At 39.5% G+C, this 21,215-nt stretch overlaps 1 protein-coding gene across 2 annotated transcripts in view; it reads right to left on the bottom strand.

The window, feature by feature from the left end:
• The window catches only part of PLPPR5 (phospholipid phosphatase related 5), a 56,985-nt gene that overhangs the window by 19,674 nt on the left and 16,096 nt on the right, over nucleotides 1–21,215 (bottom strand). For both annotated transcript variants that reach the window (XM_064719289.1, XM_064719290.1), the window contains 2 exons: nucleotides 3,791–3,923; nucleotides 1,346–1,596 (listed from right to left, as the gene is read on the bottom strand). In XM_064719289.1, coding sequence (XP_064575359.1) covers nucleotides 1,346–1,596; nucleotides 3,791–3,923 — 384 coding nt within the window. The remainder of the gene's footprint in view (nucleotides 1–1,345; nucleotides 1,597–3,790; nucleotides 3,924–21,215) is intronic.

The following is a 21,215-nucleotide window of genomic DNA, read 5'->3' as shown; positions in this document are numbered from 1 at the left end:
ATTACTAGTAGAAGACTTACACTTGCCTCAAGTTAGAATAGAATGTTATTGTGCGTGTCTCATTTGCAAACACTTGCCTGTGCTAACTGATGATCAACATCTCTTAAACAGACATTGCTCACAAGGAACCTGGTAAATGTTGCCATCAGTGCTGCAGATTTTAAGCAGCTGGTTCTAAAACCCTGTGTAGAAGCACTGAGTTGACACACTGAGGCTGAGATCTTTGCTATGTTGTCAAGGGTCAGCTTCCAGATCAGTCAGGAATTAAAAGTTGGCTCAACTGGTATGTGCTCAAGAGCAATACACACTCACACACAGATATATCTACATGTGCATACATGCACACACACACCCATGGGCAGGCCACTGCTCAAATACTGAGGGAACACAAGGGCTGACTCCTGCAAGGACCACAAAGCTCCACACACCTGCCTAGTTTCCCACTGGTCCTGTGAAGGCAGCCCTGGGCTCATCCAAAGGGCTGCAGAGGGCTGTGATACCAGCACAGGTCAGCTAAGACACTCCCACAGGCATGTGCTGGGGGCAACCTGTCCCCAGCAAAGGAAGAAGATGTTCTTGCTCCGGCTTAAGACTAGAATGATATGAACTCCAAACTAAGCCAGAGTTACTTGAGTGAGACTAAACAGTGACTCTTCCTCTCCCCAGTCTATACAACAGCTCTGATCCAGGCAGCCAACACCAGGTTTTACCCCAGCACTCTTCATCACCCCCTGTACAAGAGAGTAAAGAGGGGAAAAAAGGGCGGATTGTCTTGTAGCCCACTTCACTGCATAGTAAGAGCCAAACTGACTTTGCATGAGGTACCTATAAATACCAATTATGGTACAAAAGAGACTCAGGGATATTGAGAAACATGCAGAGATGAGACATACAAATAGCTCACCCTTGTTTCACCTCACCAAAGAACATGGCCATGTGTGATTTTACTGATCTGCACTGGGTTAAAGCACAGAGGGGTACCACTACCAGTCAGAGGAAATCCCTTCCCTTACTCCTTAGCACCCAGCAAATTATTGTCCCACATACCCTGGAAATGGGGGAAAAGTAAATCAAGGAACTGGGTATCCAAAATCCATAGATTATAACCTTTATGGACAACAAGTTGCCTCTTAGCATTGTCTTGATTTTCAAGGCTCAGAAACCACAACACCTTGTCAGAATTAATCCTAATGAATCTTTCTCACAGTAACCCACAGAAGGTTTGCATGCAGAAAATCAGCCAATTTTGGGCCTTATCTTCTGCCCATTCCTCCCTCCTCTCCCTCACAGTGCCAGCCATTTGCTCTCAAAAATATAGTGATATTAAAGAATATAATATACTTACAGCCAGATACATAGCTGCATATATGCTCAGTGCTGCTTCTTTGGATGGGAAAGTCTTTCTGGCTTTCATGATAAGGTCTGGATTTCCAGTACAGGCATGTACGCTACTGATGAATTGGGTGTACTGTTTACATCCAAGTGCTGTGTAGTTGGGTTTACAAAGTGCAAGAAAATGGGGTGCAAGATTCCCTGTTACTACTTGTCCAGCATTTACAAAGATGTCCGTAGCAAACAGTCCAAATGCATAAATTCCTAAAGAAGGAAACAAAGAGTTAAATTTCCTGAAAATTCATAGTATTCATCACAGCAATAGAGCAGCTTCTTCCATTCAAGAACATGAAAAACCCTCCCACATACTGCACCCTAAAGATCATGGAGATGGTATTTTCCTACAAAACTGCAGCAGCAACACTGCAATGTACCCACACACCTGATGGCTCTCCCATCTTTCACAGAACACTCACCCCTTGTGCAAGCAGCATGCTTTCCTACGCCCCATAGCCATGCAAATCCCCTGTTTGGGGTAGCTGGCTTTACTGGTACCTAATTTTTGCCCATGTTCACTAAACAGAAGCGACAGAGGGAAATTCTCCACCCAATAAATCTGCTTGAAAACCAAGGCCTGATCCTGGTGGAGAAGTAACTTGAGAAGCCTTAACACACACTGGAAAAACTTTTTTTTTCCCTTGCAGCTGTAAAGAATCTAAGGTACTGAATAATTCAATATTGCCATGCACCAGTTGTCTTCATTGGCCTGCTACTGGGTAAATCTCTATGCATGGCATATTAATCACAGTATCAACACAGTGAGCTAAAGATTTATATATTTGAGGAACTACTTATGCTAAAGAGTTTTTTTAATCAGACATATCAGCAAAGCATTAAGTACATGTACTCATTCATTAGAATGTAAATGCATGTATCTGATTACTTAAAGGAAAACAGATTTCTGCTATTCTGAGGTCCCTCTCTATCCTTTTGTAAATAGAAAATGAGCTCTGGAAGAACATGCAAACACAGCAGCCTGGCCAGCAGGCAAAGCCATGCTTGTTCCAATTCCACCTGAGCTATAGATTTCCCCCTGTATTTCTGTGGGCAAATCACCTTTCCCTTCCCCATACTCCAATTCACTGGGAATATAGGGTGAGCTCTGGAAAATCCCAGTTTCATGGGGCACTATGAGAACTTTAAAGGATCTACATCCAAGCAGACATAATTCCACAGAAAGATACAGTTATAAAGGTCAGGATTTTTCTTAGCAAAGCTAGAGGACTAAGGGTGATTTCTGGGATCCTGGCTGGTCAGCAATGTCACATTAATGCTATTTCCTCCCAAGATGCCAGACTCTGGTGAGCAGCACATTGTGCCTGGCCTTTCAGCCAGTCCTGAGGGTGTGCACTGCACAACACAGCTGGACACATTGCTCTGGAGGAGCATAATGGGCAGTAATGCTTCATCTGCTGCAACTGCAGAGAGTTTCTGTCCACTCTTGCCACCTCTACCACTTTTTTTGGCTTCTATGAGGAAAGAAGGGACCACTTAGTGGGAAGAAAACTCAGGCACTGATTACACAGAGAGGAAGTGGAGTGGGAGGAGCTCCTCATCATCAGTCTGCACCTCCTCCAGACCTATACAAGAGAGTCTCCTTACAGGAAGCAATCGCACTCTGGGAAGGCAGGCACAGTTGTTACACAAACACTGCAAATACAGACACAGCTGCACATGCCCTCCCTCCCCCTGAGACTGGGGCACACAGCAGGATTAGCTGCCCCAGGGCTTCATCCCTCCAGCTGTTTCCTTCAGATGCAGTCATGAGAGAGAAGCAAACAGCAGAACTGAGCCCTGCTATGGCATCCCTACATGTATTAAAGAGCAGCACCTGAAAATGTCCAATATACATGTTGAATGGTGGGACTTCTCCCTCCAAACATATTTAGAATGAACTAAATAGAAAAGATGACATCTCATAGCTACTAAATGGGGGAGTTTCAGCTAAAACCAACGTAGCATGGATTTTGCACAGTTTGCTGCTAGAGACTGAGATATAATACAATATCCAGGCTAAGAAAGCAGCTAAATTGGCTTGGCTTCAAACACACATTTATATCCCAATGTCCTCAACTTTGGGGAGTGTGTGTGTTTACTATCAGCTATAGATATGGCACAAGGATACCACCTTTCTCTATTTCACCCCACTTCAGGCCTGCTGGTTGTTTTACCCCCGTAGTGGTCCCAGTTCTTTCTACTTTTACTGCTGTTTCTGCAACTGTTTTTTAACCCAAACTTCCAAAAAGCTTCATTTGCTACCTAAAAGGAAAACTGCACCTGAGTCAAGACTGCACATGAAATGTTATATGGTTATCTGAATATTCTCCCCAGGTCAAAATTAAGACATAACTGATCACTTTCATCATTCAGAAAATGAAAGCAGTAATTTTGCTCATACCAAGGAATCGGATGGTCCTGCGCACCAGTGGATTTATGTAACAACAGTCTCCAGTTAATATTGTTTTTTCTTGGTTTTCAAAATCCTTTGTAGCTAACTGTAGACAAAAGACTGCAGTTTCTCCAACGATAATCTTAGGGGAGGAGATAAAAGGGGAGAGAAATGGTGCATCAGATTACAGCAAGTAAAATACACTAATATTACAGAGACAGACATCTCATCTGAAAGAAACAAGACCAAACCAGTACAAAAGACAGCATAAGTGAATCAAGTTCTGTACATTAATCTACTTATGAGGGAAATATGCCTTATGGCTTGCTTCACTTTATTTGCCTTAAAAGAGAATAAATTATTACAACCAGGATTTGTAGTCAACATAACATAACCTAGTTTTCAGGATGAGGGGAAAGAGAAAGATCTATTAGTTCAAGAACAACAGATCACATAATGCACAAGATCTGGACCTCAGTAAAGACCTAATCCTGCAAGATGCTGAATCTTTCATTCCCCACATGCATTCGCTGACACCCAGCACTTCACAAGGTTGAGCTTTAAATTTTGGACTATGATAGCGAGAAAGGGAAAAAAAAAATCATAACAGAACTCCTGTTCACATCAGAGGTTTGGTTAACCAGGAAGTACTTAACAAGGTTCAATTAACATTTTACTAGCTAAATTTATCAAGTCTGGCTTTAGCTCTGTTCCTCATGCTTGAACAAAGTGTCACCACTGATATTTTAACATTAAGAATGGCCTGTTTCATATACACTCCACCAAAATAAATTTCTCACGTCTATATATCATTCACATTATAGTTGGCAAAAAAAAAATCACCAAATGAGAAAAAAATGTATTTTGAATGTAAAATATCGTCTCTAGGTTATGTATTTACCTGTACAAAAAAGCATGACTTTGATTTATTCACTTTAATTATGGATTGAGACGTGATAGCCGAAGCCAAGACTTTAAGCAGATATACGATACGAAGCTTTATGGCAGGGATAATTTAAAAGCTGAGCAGAAGGGTCAAATAATGACCACTGGATTCTAACCCTGATTCACTGTGGGACTCACAGGCAAGGCCCTTCCACTCCTCTACATGAAAAACTTAAAGCTTATTGGCAGGTACCTCACACTTTGATCAACTACAATGAAGACTACCAAAGTGAAATCTTAATACTCCACAAACACAACCAATAATGCCATCAATCTGATTAACTGCTGAGGTTTTTCTAAACCTTTGCCTTAACAGGAAAATATAAATATTTTCATATATCACAATAGGTCTGAACACATCTACAAAATAAATACAATAATCTGCAGGCACTGGCTCACGTGCACATTTTGTTGTCAACAGGAAGGATGCAATTAATGACATTACTTAGCTGTTTGTAGATAATGCAGAAACCCTTGGGCCAAACTGTGGAGGAAAGTGCTACTTATAAATAATGTGGAACAAGTAACAAAAGTAAGTTTGAAGGCAGGTATGTAAAAAGCAATATTTAATTTGTCACCAAAACAGTCATTATCCATTACTTTAGACTGGCTTCAGATCCTAGTGGAATTTTTAGATAAAACAGAAATTTCAATACCTGAACTAACAAATATCCTCTCTCTGTTGTGATGCAAGCAAATTTCCAGCCCAGTGAAGTAGAATTTCTTCAACTATAATTAGTAAATGATTAGTATATATAAAAAATAATTCAACCTTGAATTCAAGATCATCCAAATTATGAGGAGAACTCAAGCCAGTGATCCCTAAAGCTCTCATGAAAAAAACATACCAAAAAATATCAGTTTTAATGTGATTCATAAAGGTGAGAACAGAAACACTAATACTTTTACTGTGAGTCACAGTATGATTTTCTTTCCTCTCAAGGACTAGGCAACCTGAACAGAGCCAGATTCTGCCTTTAATGCTTTCTGCCAAATTCAATAGATTGCAGTAAAATTTTTGCAGATTTTGAAACTCCAGGAAAAAGCAGAATTCAGCACAAAGGAAGCATCTGTGAGATACAGTGCCCAACCTTTTGCAAGAGCACTCAGAGTGCCAGCAAGCTCAACTCTCCAGCTCTGAGCAGAGACTGAATCTGCTGATCTAAGAATAAAGGTTGTCTTCTTGCCTGGGAGGGAAGCTGGCATTTACTAAAGAGAGAACTGCCTGTTCAGTTATAGGAAAGGAGATTCACTTCCAGCAATGTCTTCATCGGCTGCATCTAGATCTTTGCTGCTGCCAAGAGATTTTCCCTGTTACATTTCCTGTCTTTGAGGGTGACCTGTATGAAGAAACCCCTCTGTTCCAAGAATAGCAGCATTCAAGTTCTTAGCTGAACAAGAATACTCCAAAGGTGGGCACATAGGTGCAAGGGTCAGAAGGATGTGGAGTTTGGCTAAAGACAAAACTCCTGCTACAGAAGGCCCAGTGCTCTGCTGTCAGTAGCACTAAGAGTCATTGAGCACACAAGGCATTCATCTCTATGCTTCCGTGGATTCTCTCTATGCTTCCAGAGAATCCTTCTAGAATTTGGCAATAAATACAGCTTCTTTATTTTTCTGTACTGGCAGCTCAGCTAAAGCTGTTCTCTTTCCTCCATCCTTCAGCACAAGCACTGCTCATCTCAATAATCAGCCTATTGATGTTTCAGAAATGGAAGAAAAATCCTTTTCAATCTCAATAAATCCCAGGAGGAATTCTTCCCAGTGCAATTCCTTCCCCTTCTTCTCTCAAGCATCACTGGCAATAATCAGCTCTACAGGGCAGAGGAAAAGGAGAGCAATATCCCCCCTGCACTTTACAGCAATTTGCATGCCTGGTATATTCCTGGAAAGAGCAATTTCTGTATTCCTGCTGGCACAGGAACCCCTTCTACTGCATATGCCAGCTGTAACCAGCCAACAAGTGACATTTTATTTAACAGAATTATTTGTGTACTTCTTCTCTAAGTCATAGGGCAAAAAGTTTTTGGAATATTCCATAACTGGCAGTGAAAGATTGCAATGGAGAATATGAATGTTCTGACAACATAAACATCTGGACAAATTACACAAGTTCAGGTACAGAAATATGATTGCAATGAAAAAGATGACATTAGAAGCATATTTTACCTTGTTCTACCAGGGTCATACTACTTCAGATCACTGTACAAATTTCCCAAAGGTATGTATTAAAATTCTTAGCTCACAGATATTTTAACAGATTTTAAAAGCAGGGGAGGCCATCCTTCCCTAAGGCTATCCTTCCATTTTGATATACAGCTACAGCCTATAAATTATAAGGAAAAGAACAATTTTCATCTGAAGTCTAACAGTACCAAGTGCAGGCTCTCCAGTATTCTCAAGGACATATGCATAAACATCTTGCAGAGTCCTTAGATAAAAACAGTGTACATAATGTTGCAACACGGAGCGATAAGGATGATCATTTACTCTTATGGAATCATTTAAAAATATTAACCCAGCAAAAATTAAATTACAAAAATTCTTGAAACTATCTCCATGGCAATCATATCCTGTCTGTGATGTGACGATCCATTTGACAGCCAGGAACAGAATCTGAGAGGGATGTGATCTAAAATTAATAGTTCTTCTTGTTTCACCTCTTTAACTCCATATTAATATATTAGCTGATTGATTTTCATGGCGTGTCTATACTACTAATACATTTTTTGCATTTATTGCCAACCATCTAATACCTGTCCCTTTCCTTGTCTTCTTCTCAGGATTCTTACAGCACTTTGCACATATTCCTTACACTGATTCCCTCCACCCAAGTCCAGGTTTTCTCTGTATTAGTCATTTTTCTGAATCCAGGCAAGCTGTGCCTAGTTTTAGCACCGCATGTCAATTTAAAAATCTAATTTGTCCTTCCATCCAGTATATTCTTAACTTGGTTCTAAATTCTGCGTTCTTTTCAACTCGAAATGTCAAGCCTGACTCATTCCAAATATTAGAGCTAGAGCAGCTCTGACATTGTTGATTTTCCAGTAAACTGACTCCATAAACAAACCTCCCCTAGTGTCTCCTATGCTTTACAACAGCCAGCACCTATATTAATAAATGACAATAAATCTGTACTTCTTAAAATAATAATGAGGTTTACTTTGTGACCTATATTTTCATATATTTCACATAACTCCTTATAAAGTCCCAGGACTTAAGTGACACTTAAATATTCACTTGCATTACAAAATATCTGAAGGTACATGAATATGTTTAAATGAGATAAATCTTGAAATGTAAAGTTGATAATCTCTAGTTGGGATTAAATTTCTGTATATACAGTCACAGACCTTTCCAGCACCTACTTTAGGCTGCACAAATCTTCAAGAAATATTTCACACAGGCTAGGGAATATCACAGAATACACGATTCCCTCTGTGCCAATTCTCAGGGTTATGCTGTAACTACAGCAACCACTTAGATAGATGAGTAACACTGAAAAGTGGTTACTGCATTAAAAAGACCACTAAATATTCATCCATGTGCTCAACTCATCCAGTTAAGAACATTTTACAATACTGTGCCTTGTAGTTTCTCTTCTGACTTTGTTTCATTCATTGTGTTTCTCTCATTTAGACATGACTTGAACAGTAACCAAGGCTTCTATGAGACCATCTTCAAGAAACAACCTTGGTACAATGAGCATCTCAGGCAGTCCATAGCTCTGCTTTTCTCTCTAGAATCAATTTCCTTGTTCTTCCTTATCAGGAAAGAAGGAAATGGAGCTAAAATTCTTGGGAATGATTTACATACCTCTAGGAAAATTGTTATCAATTAAATTGCATGGCCTCCCTATTCATTTAATTTATGAGTTCCCACTTAGTGTGGTGCAGATCTCTTCTAAAAATATGGCTTCTATATGCTTTGTTATTCCTGCTCTTTACCTTGTCTTTTTGAGACCATGGGCTATTCCTGGCCTATTTTCTCTTTAAAAATGCCATCCATGTACAAATGAGCACAGTGGCCTCAGTTTGGGAAATCCAGCAGCAGAAACCTTGGCCTTTAGTGATGCTCAAAGTAAAGCTCTGCTCTCCACTTGAAGCTAAAATTGTTGAGTGAGGTGACAGCCCTGGCAGGAAAAGCAGCAACAGTATTTCCAGCAGTAGCAATTTCAAGCTCATTATGCAGAGCTTCCCCTTGAGGCCATTTTCTTTGTGTTTTTCTTGTTCTCATTGCTTCTTGCTTGCTTAAACTGACAGCAAATGCCCTGGTCAATTTTCAGAGAAGTACATTTTCTATAGTAACAAATGACCAGTAGTTCTGCAGAAAATGAAAAAATAAATCCTAGATAAATCTGTGTGGTATTGATTAAACAGAAAATATCCTCTCTTGCATTTAACATGAGGATATAGGACCCTACTGCATAGCAGCTTCTGAAGGTCATCAGAAAAGATGTAAAAAAGAAAACTACTTTTCTAAAAAAAGATTTTGAAAAAACTCAGCCTTTTTGAACCTGTAAATTTTGTTTTAAATATGTACTCCCCATAGTTTTTTGAGAAAAATATAAAAATTCAATATATTTGGTCATGTCCACTTACAAAAGAAAAATAACAGTAAAAGATTACATATCTAATAGTGCACTATTATCTGCATTACTTAGTTCTCCATAGTGTGGAGTAAGTCTGTATGGTACTAAACAGTAATGTTACTTTTGATAGGAACAAATATTCTTTATTTCCCTTTTTAATACATTGTAGACATACACTCAGTATGTAACAATGGTAAAGGCTGCTCTCTACACAAAGACTTTACTCGTATTTGAAAGCAAGAGACACACGGTAGCCAAGCATTTATAAGCAGGAAGCCAGAAATGAACCATATGAGAACATAATCACAGAGACATGGACAACTTCACTATTCAGCGAATTATCTTCATTCTTTACCACATGAGAGGGAAAAAAGGAAATATTTTGAAGTACAGAGTCTCTTAAGAGCTTCCTTTTTTCCTTAACTGAGCAACTGATCATGTGTGCAAATGGCATCTCCTCTGGAGCCCATCTGTGGTGTCCGATGGGCAAAGCCCCTGCAGAGCAGCACCAGGGCTGAAATGGCACAATGCCAGAGCAAAGGCTGGTCGCATAAAAGGTCATTTAGAGAAAGAGTTACCAGCCCTGCTGTTCCCAGAGTAACTAAGAGAAAGCCTTGTGCCATCACCAGAGGGCAACTGGTGGCACATGACAGCAGGGCCTTGCATGGCACTCGATGCTCCAGGATTGAGCACTGAGCACACAGCCCAGGCGGTGTGCCCGCCCTGCTGGGCTGCCCTGCACACCGAGCTCTGTGTTCAGCCCTCTCCACCTGCTGTGTTTGCCACTGCAGCTCCTGCCCCTGCACACCGAGCTCTGTGTTCAGCCCTCTCCACCTGCTGTGTTTGCCATTGCAGCTCCTGCCCCTGCACACCGAGCTCTGTGTTCAGCCCTCTCCACCTGCTGTGTTTGCCACTGCAGCTCCTGCCCCTGCACACCGAGCTCTGTGTTCAGCCCTCTCCACCTGCTGTGTTTGCCATTGCAGCTCCTGCCCCTGCACACCGAGCTCTGTGTTCAGCCCTCTCCACCTGCCGTGTTTGCCACTGCAGCTCCTGCCTGCCCTCCACGCTGAGCTCTGCATCCAGCCCTCTCCACCTGCTGTGTTTGCCATTGCAGCTCCTGCTCATGGCTGGTGAATCTTTCGTACCACTGTGAGATGAAGAACATGCAGCTGCTCCGCACTGCAGCTCTCCAGGCAATTAGAAATGGCCAGGATGTGAGGAACACGCCCAGGAACGCCAATGTGGCATCTGGGGGCCAAGTAAGCGTCTGGCACCTGGCTCTAAAACTATCCAAATGCTGGCAGCTTTACAATACTGACATGAGTATTCTTGCTGAACACATTGCAATAGGTAGTAGACAAGAGACATTCATGAGAACTCTTACCCATGCATCAAGCTTCTCTAATTTTAAAAAGTAACATCAAAAAAACAGAGAAAAAATGTTAATCTAGAGAAAAGCTCTACATCTATAAAAATCCCTAGTAAATGGTGAGGAGAAGAGAGAAAAATTAATTCAAAACTGCCTTCTAAAGGCATAAATTCACATCTCAAACTGTGAAGTTACTTTAGGCTCTAATACTCCAGATATGGTTATCATAGGAAATTCTTAGAGTTTTTAAATTTTTCTCATTTTCTTTTTACAAAAACCAAGGATGCCATTACGTAAAGTTTCTGAACGCCACACTTCACAAACACACCTCCTTAGGAAAATGAGTTGTAATATGACCAGGTATCATTCAGATTTCAGCTGATTTTAGTCTCCTGATTGCTGATGGATACATGAAAAAGGTTGTTGTTAAATATAATTGTTTCATTAAGTAGTTTGAAAAATAACTCTACAAAAAAATTTTTCATTTTTCTCAAGGACTTAATTTCAACATTTAAAGTACTGTGGCATTTGTGAAGGAAAAAATGAAATGTTCAAAGCTCTATAATTTATCTTCTCTATTAGAAGATGAACTGCATATATGTTCATTTTTGCACTCAGCTGTATCAAGGAGGTCTTCCACTGGACTTTGAGTGACACGTGGAAAACACTGTGGCTCTTTACGATCTTATCTTGGTGAACCCCTTTGTTTCTTCACTGGCCAAGAAAACTGTACATTGTTCTGTCTGCTGAGGCACACTGGTTTTCTAACCCTTCTGTGCATATTGAAAACATGATTCCTTGATAAACACAATACCAATGCATCTGACACCCATACCAGTGATCATTTCCAACAGCAATATTACTCTGAATTTTAAGCCTTAGGTGATCTATGCAACTGCAGGATGAACATTCAATTGCAAAATTCAGCATAAACGGCCTTTCATCCCTGTTTGAATAAAATCTGATTACATAAAAGGCATCTCTTAAAGATTCCAGTCACAAAGTAGTGGTTTTACACTCAGTATATGACTGTAGCCAACTGTTCTCAGAGGTTCAGAAGAAAGAGAATATTGGTATTTCTTGCTTTTCCCACTGTCTTACTTCTAGCTCACTTCTACTCAAGGCCAGCGATGTTTTGCAGATATATCATGCCAGAGATCAGTTCAAGGAAAGCCACTTTCACTGAATTGCCACTGCCATCAAACAATGGAAAATGGAGGACCAAGCACTGGAACATTCTAAATACCTTGTGTTTCAATAAAGCTATGAGAAAAACATGCTGTACATAAGATTAATACCCATAAGATTCCACAAAAATTGTTTTCTGGATTTTTGTGGCAAAATATGTATGTCTACAAAATATACACACAACTAGTTTATTACTTATGTTTATAATTATAAACTAATATTTGATTCATAATGATAAATTTAAGTAGACAGCTCAATAAAATAATTCTAAGCTTTTTATTAAAAATCACCTTCAAAATAAAATAGCTCTCTTTGTAATCACGTAAGTAGCTCCACTGCTATTAATAATGGCCTTTGTATAAGCACCTCTTCCTTTACAATTACCTTAGGCTACAGTATAATTGCCAACAAATGAAATACATTAAGGTGGGGAACCCTTTTTCAGTTGAAATCTAACGTAGTAAGCTCAATAACTTCAACAGGAGCTGGACTAGTTGTGAAAACCATGGCACTCCAGGTTAAGAGCAACACCTCATCCAAAGTCTGGAAATAGATCTTAGATATGAATACTGTCCCAAGAGAATAAAACTAAGAAGACAATCCAATTTTACAGAGAAGCAGTAACAAATATTTGAGGAAGAAGTTTAACAGGTCAGATAAATCAGAAAGATAAGTCAAAAAATACAATGCCCACTCCTGAACATATTAACTTATAAGTCATTCTTCTAATATACTTTATGTCTTTACATTGTAAGCAATACTGCAAAGAATCCAGGTATCATTAAAAATAAATTCAAAATACTTTAAAAGCCCATGCATAGAAGTACTTCGTCTAAAACTAAAACTTATTCTGAGCTGTCTCACATTAGGGTTACTTGTGCATAATATGTGCACTCAGCACAAAACCAGCAGTAAAATAGCAGTAACCAACCTTGACAATATTAATCCACACTTCTAGTGCCCCTGAGAGCCAGGAAACAAGTGACCAAATAGAAGCTTTCAAGTAGAGAAAAGTAGAGACAGCACCTTGCACTGACACTTGAGTAACACAGTCAAAGAGAATACAGAAGTTAACTTTTCAAGCTTCACTGACCAGGCAAACTCATGATGTTATTCCCAGAATGGTCACTAGAGATGCTGATCAGGGAGAAAGGACCCAAAAGAGGTCAGAAGGGCCTCTTCTAGCCTCACCTCAACCAACTAGCAAGCCCATACACAAAACAATTGGTGACCATTCCCCCTGCATCTCCTCCCTCAGAATTGAAAGCTGCAATTTCAGTGCACAATTATTTCTCCTTAAGAATGCCATTATAATAAATTAAGATACTGAAGTGATGTTTATAAGAAACAGAATCTTAATGATGTCATACAAGTGGAGGTAGAGGCCTGTTTATAAGCACCAGAAGCTTTAATAATTACTTAGCCCTGCTCAAGAATGCAATGGGAATGAATTAGCCAGCAAGCTTTTTCACAAAACATTGCACAGCAACAACATATCCCATTTTTCTTTATCTGATAAAAACACAAGTAGAAGGACCTTTTCAATAATGATACTGTAAATTCTGTAGATCAAATATGGTGGATTTTCTTTATGGTGGGTTTCTCTATGGTGGGTTTTCTGCAAATATGATTTGCACCAATTTTGTCACTCTTTCAACTCTGCTACACAATGTCTATTTTACTGCTCCTGCCACAAATCCAGATGGCTGCAGATGTGCAGCTGGCAACACTATGTTGTCTGACCCTGTTTAGAAGTTTACACAATGCAGTGCTTGAATTAAGAGGAAGTCCCAAGTGCCCTCATTGGCACAGCAGCCAATGAGCTGAAACAGGAGTAGCAAGAGTGGGAAATTTCAGCAAAAATTTCCTAGTACAGGAAATGCCTACAAGACAGAGGGGAGATTGTATACTTTGCTGTGAAGACAGCAGAGCATAAAAACAGCTCTTTAAGGCATGCAATGCTATTCTCAAAACTAATTGCAAAGTCTATTGCCTGAAGTAAACCCAGCTACTCTTTTTCAATATGTGACTGTATCTCTTTCCACTCATGAAATAGTGCATAATGGCTTACCCTAACAAGGATCATCTCCTTTGCACAGATCTGTAAAATAATACTAAATATGCTGCTGGCTTTATCAAGTATCTTGAAAACAGCTCAAGTGATGAGAGAAGTGTTTTAAGGATGAATGAGTCTATTTTAAATTTTTAGATCTTATGAAGCTCTGACACTGACAGTCTTCAAGGTTGACTTTATAATGCTGGTTTTTGGTCTTCTCTGTGAAGAGAATAAAGGATATTATATAAAATACATACTGTTATGTAAATGTACAAACACATGCTTTTTTAGCAAGTCTTGGATGCAATCATTATTGGAGCAATTTAAACTACTACAAAGAGAAGTTCAAAGTATGCTGAAAGCTGTTTGCACACTTTCAGTGATAACAATTTAAGTATTCTGGTGTAAATGAATAAATTCTTTGAGGCATTGCATTTTTGCTATTGGTATTCAAGGTTAAAAGTACATGTGAACTAAACTATGGATAGAAGTCAACCATGTAAACATGACCTTTTCTGGCAACATATTGTGCATACACACTTGCATAAGTAAACATACTTAGTTTTTTAAAGAAATAGTCTTTGCTCTATGATTTCCGTCTACTCCTAATCACACAATAATCACAATTCAGAAACAAAAGAAATACTGAGTAAAGCTGCAGTACTGACTACTAAAATGAATGTGGTTCCAGAAAAAGATTCTATCAGCACCAAACTCATTCACACACAGCACTCCACCTCAGGAAAGCCTTGTGATTTCAAATAGCACTGAAGCATGTGATTAAACTCCATCAATATCAAGATAATTCGTTAACAATACCAAGATAACAAATTAACAATCTAGCTCTGGTATAACTGTTCATGCAAAATCTCCTAGTGCTTTACAGAGAAGCCTAATTTCACAACTACCATTTGACAGTGAGGCATTAATGGCTACGTGTCCATCCTGCTTGAGTGCTCCGATCCCTTTACCAAGGCAAAGCCTGACAGAGCTCACAGCCCAGCTCTGTACATTCATTCTGCCAGCTGCAGATGTCCCCAAACCACTCACATGGCCCAAGGTCAATCTGCCTACAAATCTCATCTGCCTTTGCTAAGTGCTCTGGAAAGAGTCCCCGTGACCGACTGAAGCGCTGACTTCAGTCAAGCGTGAGCACTTGGCAAAGGGGCCCATCCCAACAGCTGGAATGTCCCCACGCCATTGACATGGAACATGCTTATGGCCTACAGCCTAATGCAAGCTCCCCAGTGCTCCCCTGAGCCCTCAGATGCTCAGTCATGTCTGTGCACCCTTAATGCATGATGGCAGCAGCCTCAGGTGTGGCCTCATGGCAGAGCATTGATACACCCAACAGGGCCAAGGACACTCCTGACAGGAACAGGAAAAGCAGAACCTGAGCAGTGGAGAGGCTCTGGACACCCAGCTCACTCTATGGAAGTATGACCAAAGTACTATTAGTATGTGCCAAAGCTTGGGCATGGACACACATCGTTCGGCATGGAGCTGAACTCCTGCACAGACTTGCGCTTGTGGTCAGGCTCAGCCATGAGCCACCACACCTGTGAGGCTCCCCCTGCTCAGCACAGCCTGTCCTGGACAGCCTGGGCACACACTCTGTAAAACCCAAAAAATGAACACATCTTGGGCTAAGTCTTGATTAAAGCAGGTCAAGCTCAAATACTTCACCTTATGCTCCCCACAGGCTGCAAGTTCATGTCATTGGTTACTGCTCAGCTGGCCCGTGATTAAGAGCTCTTTAAGCAGAATTAATTTAGTCATGTCTGAGTCCTAAATTGCTACAGACAGGTCACAGAAATACCTATTACTACCCAAAATAACTACACTGGGAAGCTGAGTTCCTCTTACTGATTCTAATATTCAATACTTGATTTATAAAGAGCCAATATACACTGATTTATAAAGAGCCTTCACTATACACTGATTGAAGAAATCCCCAAAATATTACACAAAATCAGAACAATAAAAAATAAAATGTATGACAAATCCTTTTCAGAGACAGCACAAAACCTACCAACCGAAAACAACAGGTATTTCAATATGCTTTATAGAGAAAGAAAAAAAATCTGGATAGCAGAATATTGTCAGGCTGATTTCTGTTCTTGGTAGCTGCTTTTTTCTTAATTATTATTTAGAAAACTAAAAACTCTGAATGCCTTCATACATACTCTTTAACTGACATAGATGAGAGGCAAGAAGAAATAACAGCAGTGAAAGAAAAATAATATTTTTAAAACATAGCTATACTACGTTTATAATTGGCTGCACATTAGCAAGTGCATATGGTTAATGAAATTTCCATACAAATATACAATGTATAGCAATCAGGCAATGGATATTTAAGACACATTTACACAATTCACACAGAACTATAGATAATAAGTTGTCCAGACTGGCAAGCAGAAGTGGAATGCACGACCCGAGTTTTCATATTGTATAATCAGGAAGGTTTTTTATGCTGCTTCATACCCCAGGAAGTGGAATCCAAAATTAAGAGTCAGTTTTGAATCAGTACTGAGAGTTTTTTTACACTAATAGATTTTAAAAAGCCTTAATACATACAGTCATTTTTCTACTGCAGGTTTGTTGGCATTTTACATAGAAAATAAACATATTCTGATCCACAGGTAAATAGAAGCGCTCTTAGTAAAGGCAGTTTGCCCACTAGAGATAGCAAGTGCTAGAACTGCTTTCCTAGTCACTGTCCAACACCATGGTCACTGCACTATGTGCAAATACAAAGGACTTTGTTTTCAACAGATACTCCTCCTTAGACCAGTATGTCTCATGTACAACTTTTTGAGCGCCAGAGATATGGTATATCCACTTCAGCTAGACTTTTTACTTGCAATCTGTGAGGTTACCACATGTCTGCTAAATAAAAAACCATGCATGATGAAAGCTGGGCCATCATGCACTTCAGTGTATCTGAGAGTGGCTACAAGAGCATATAAAGCTTTTTAAACATCACTCTGCTTTTAAGGCTGAAAAACACAGCTAAAGCTACTTACAATTCCACTTTGGCTGTAATTTATTATGTATCATATGGACACCCATCTCCTCAATCCTGCATGATGTACAGTGAGCAAGAATTGTTTAGTTGAAAAACTGATTATTACTTCAAGCCTCCTATTTTAGATTATAAACAATGATACAAACTCCTTAATCGCTCAGGATTAGTTGGATTAACAACTTCTCACTTAAACATAAGTGCATCATTTGTAGGACAAGCAGGCATTCAGCTGTTGCAAACAGAAGCCTGCCTGCCTTGTTCACATCTGCTTGCCACTTTACTTCCAGAGAACCCATCAAAGGATGAAGCATATGGCCTCGATATTGTTAGTGTTTGTAAATCACATGCATACTAAGCACAGCAGAAATACATTCCACTGCAAGTACAAACATAACTTCTGCAGGCACCACTCATGTAAGCCATCACAGCACAACAGGAAGACAGGCAGATAAAGAAGAATTCCCAAGAAAACACACAGTGGTTCTGAATTTTTAATTGTTTCTCCAGGTTATAGCTCTGTTGGATTAGTGGTTTAATGCTGAGATAAAACCAGCATCAGACTATCAAATCATGTATTTGTCTTGCTATGTGTCCCAACAGGCCAATACTGACATCTGGTACACAAAGTTACTGCAGACCTAACAGCGTGATTTATTTTTTTATTCTTAAGTAGAGTTGCAAAGCAATTATCCATTCACAAAGGAAGAGCATGACATAAACTGTCCCTTAGCTTTAAATTTCTCCTGCATTGCAGACAAGGGCATTCCTTCTCCCAAAAAAGTGGCTTCCTGAAGTCCCTAGCACTTGCGTATTTCAAAAACCAAAACAAAACAAAAGGCAGCAGGTTTTCTATCTTTCCTACAAACACGTGGGAATGGAAGAAGAAACCTATCATGGAAAGAAGTTGCAGCTGTGCACACAGGTTAAAACAGGACTATGATGACAGGGACCAAATGAGCCCTGCAAGAACAATGTGATCACAGAGCAAACAAAGTTGACTGGCAATTCCTTATTCATGGAACATTTTAACAGCTGAAAAATGTGCCAGCAAGAGAAAGGCACATAAGACTAAAAAGCTTTAGCTTTTTAATATATAACCTATTTCAATAATCTTGGAATTATTTTCTTTGATTAGCTAATTAGTTTCTCAAAACCATTTCCATTCGATTTCAGAGGCTGCTTAGTCTACTCAATTCATATGAGTCAGGACGTAAAACTTTAATCTGCTGTTGCTCTATCACTGTCTTATCAAAAACAGCACCATGAGATGTTCAAATATCATAATAAAAGTTCACTGTTCCCAGAAAAGGAGCACTAGGATAGACTGCATACCTTGCTGGGCAATTCCTTAACTTTTTCAGGAAGTTGTACATAAAACTGAAAACTTGAATACCTTCCTAATACCCCTGGGATTTTTTTTGCCCTGTAACACAGCTGCTGGCAACTGTTCATCCTTGCATTATTTATCAAGCTTCCTTGATTATTTTCTGGAAGAAATGACATAACACTTTAATCTCCTTCAGGATGCACAGAGGTCACTACTTCTTTAAGTACCAGACCAGGAGAAAAGTCTGTTCAATTCTGAGCATCATAGGATGGCCTCAGTTGGAAGGAACCCTTAAAGATCATCTGGCTCCCAATCCTTCAACCAGGTTGCTCTAAGTCCCACCCAACCTGGCCTTGAACAATTTTAGGGATGGAGAATCCATAGTTTTCCTGGGCAACCTGTTCCAGTGTCAAACCACCCTCAAAGTGAAGAATTTCTTCCTAACATCTATTCTAAATCCACAGTCCTTCACTTTAAACCCTCGTCCTACAACTAGGAACCCTCATAAAAAGTCCCTCTGCAGCTTTCCTGTAGGCCCCCTCTGTACAGTGGAAGGTGTTCTAAGGTCCTTCCAAAGCCTCCTCTTCTCCAAGCTGAACCACCTCAACTCTCTCACCCTGTGTTCACAGGAAATATGCTCCAGACCCTTGATCTCCTCTGTAATCCTTCCCTGGACTCCCTCCAGCAGGTCCACATTATTTTATGCTGGGAACCCCAGAGCTGGATGCAGTGCTGCAGTGGGGTCTCACAAAAGTGAAATGGCTCTGCTTTAGTTTTTTTCCAATACTATCAAGGTGTCCATAGAAGCCAAAGTGATTTGGTACCAGCCATGAAATTAAAAAATAATCAGCCTAAAGTAGGTTGAAGGACCATTTGTGAAGGTAGTGGCTTTTTCTGACTAAGATGAGGAATGAAGTAACAGCTCAGGCATGAAGCACAGCAAATTCACAGAAAGGACTTTAATTCTAGATTGTGCTTTTCCTCATATTATAACAGACAACTGAGTATTTTGATGTCCCAACTATTACAATCTAGAACCCTTTTTCACATATGGCACTAAGTTTCACACTAGTAGAATAGTTTCAGTGAACTACGGGTTAACTAAAATCTTCTCTGCCAGGACCATTTTGAGAACTCAGCCTGATAAAATCTGATCAGTCCCTGATGTCACAGCACACAGAATCACAGATGTCAAAAGGAAAATAGGTCCAAGCAGGTTCAGAAAGGAAGACTGAGATGGGAGATGTCCAATCACATCACCTAGATCTATGTGCTGGAACCAAGTGGTGCATCTCCTTCAGGTCTCTGCATATTCTTCAAATGCTCTTCAGCTACTCAGACCTGGAGCTATTAAGATAGCAAAGACAGTGAAGAAGAAAGCAGACTTAGGAAATCTGTGCATATACTTCAAAAGGTATCTTCTCTTTTTCAATTTTCACAGACTGATCTTGTTTTTTCTGAAGTATTGGGGTACAGTAAATTTGATACAAGAACAATTGTATTGCATCTTTCACTTTACAGTCTTTCCTTTGCCAGGATTCAAAATTTCCTCCTCAAAGAAAAAAGTTACTGACTAAAGCTAAGCTCAAGGCAGAATGTCTCACTTTTGACATCCGTTCCTTGGTTGGTATGTGCCAAATCTAGAGATTCCTCCAGTCCACTTAAAAAAAAAAAAGAGAGAATGCAATACTTCATGTCTAAATGGCAAATATTTTTTTCAGTGATGACATTAGAAGTATTATCCTAAAACAAATTACTCTTTAATACGTTTGCAGAGAAACAAATATGCTAGGAACTCACCTAAGCAAATAGAAGTGTATATTTTATGGATATGTACTGTAATAATATATTTGTTACTTGGAAATAAAAACAAACACCATTTGCATAATTGAACTGTGTACATATGTTAATAAAAATATGTCAGTATCTCCTCCTAGCTTTTATATGGCAGTCAGCATACATCTCAGGTCTAATACATTACATTTTATACCATTTATTGTTTAAACAGTTTTGACATTTTAAATAATCCATATTAGCACATGGAATAAAAGAATCCCTGAGTACACTTCACAGTATTTTAAAGAGGTCAAAATTATTAACATCTACCAGAAAGAAACAATGCAGAACTGATCACTCTATAGACTCTGAAAACATGAGACACTAGCCTCACCGTTCTAGAAAACATCTCTACTGGAAGCTAAAGGATTAGACTGACGTGGATTTCCCAAGCTACATCTGTCATAACAAGTTTAAAAAAGCAACCAGCCCACTGAGCAAGAACTGGCACATTGGGAAATGGCTTAAATAGCACTGAGCCCTCAACTAGCAGTTCTATGCTTATTACATATTTGAATAGACTCAAATCAAGAACCTATTTCCTGTCACCTTCACATTTGACTTTAAGATTAAAAAAAAGAAGGAAAAAAAAAAAACCATGTATTGAGAATTCCTCAATACACCAGAGATTTCAGGGTATTAGTGCTATGGACAGTAAAAAGATAGGAGCACAGAGCCTGTAGTACTCTTCCAAATCTGATTCACAAAGGGGGAAAAAGGGACCCCACAGGGGCACTGCTTCTGCCCAAGTCTCCGAGTCTTCCCTCACAGAATATCATACTTAGGGCTTTTCCACTCTTCTGATTGCAATTTCCACCATTTTTAAAAGATTTTACTGCTTGTGTGCCTAATGCTCCTTACACAAACACATCTGCTCATTCAAGTCACTACCGGTGCCTAAAAGCATGACCTAGGACATCAACAACTAAAACTTTAACACTTGAAGGGACCATATATTTTATTAAATGCTAAGCTGCAGTTGTAAAAGAGGAGCTCTTCTCATCCTTCAGCAAGGTTGCTGGACTCCTCTACAAGTTCCCTACAGTTGCTGCAATACCTGTGAATCCCATGTATGATTTGGGTCAGAGGGG

The sequence above is a fragment of the Zonotrichia leucophrys genome, chromosome 8 (assembly GCF_028769735.1).
Source record: "Zonotrichia leucophrys gambelii isolate GWCS_2022_RI chromosome 8, RI_Zleu_2.0, whole genome shotgun sequence".
Classification (NCBI taxonomy): domain Eukaryota; kingdom Metazoa; phylum Chordata; class Aves; order Passeriformes; family Passerellidae; genus Zonotrichia; species Zonotrichia leucophrys.
Note: the sequence above shows the minus strand (reverse complement) of the source record. Positions and strands in the feature narration are given on the sequence as shown.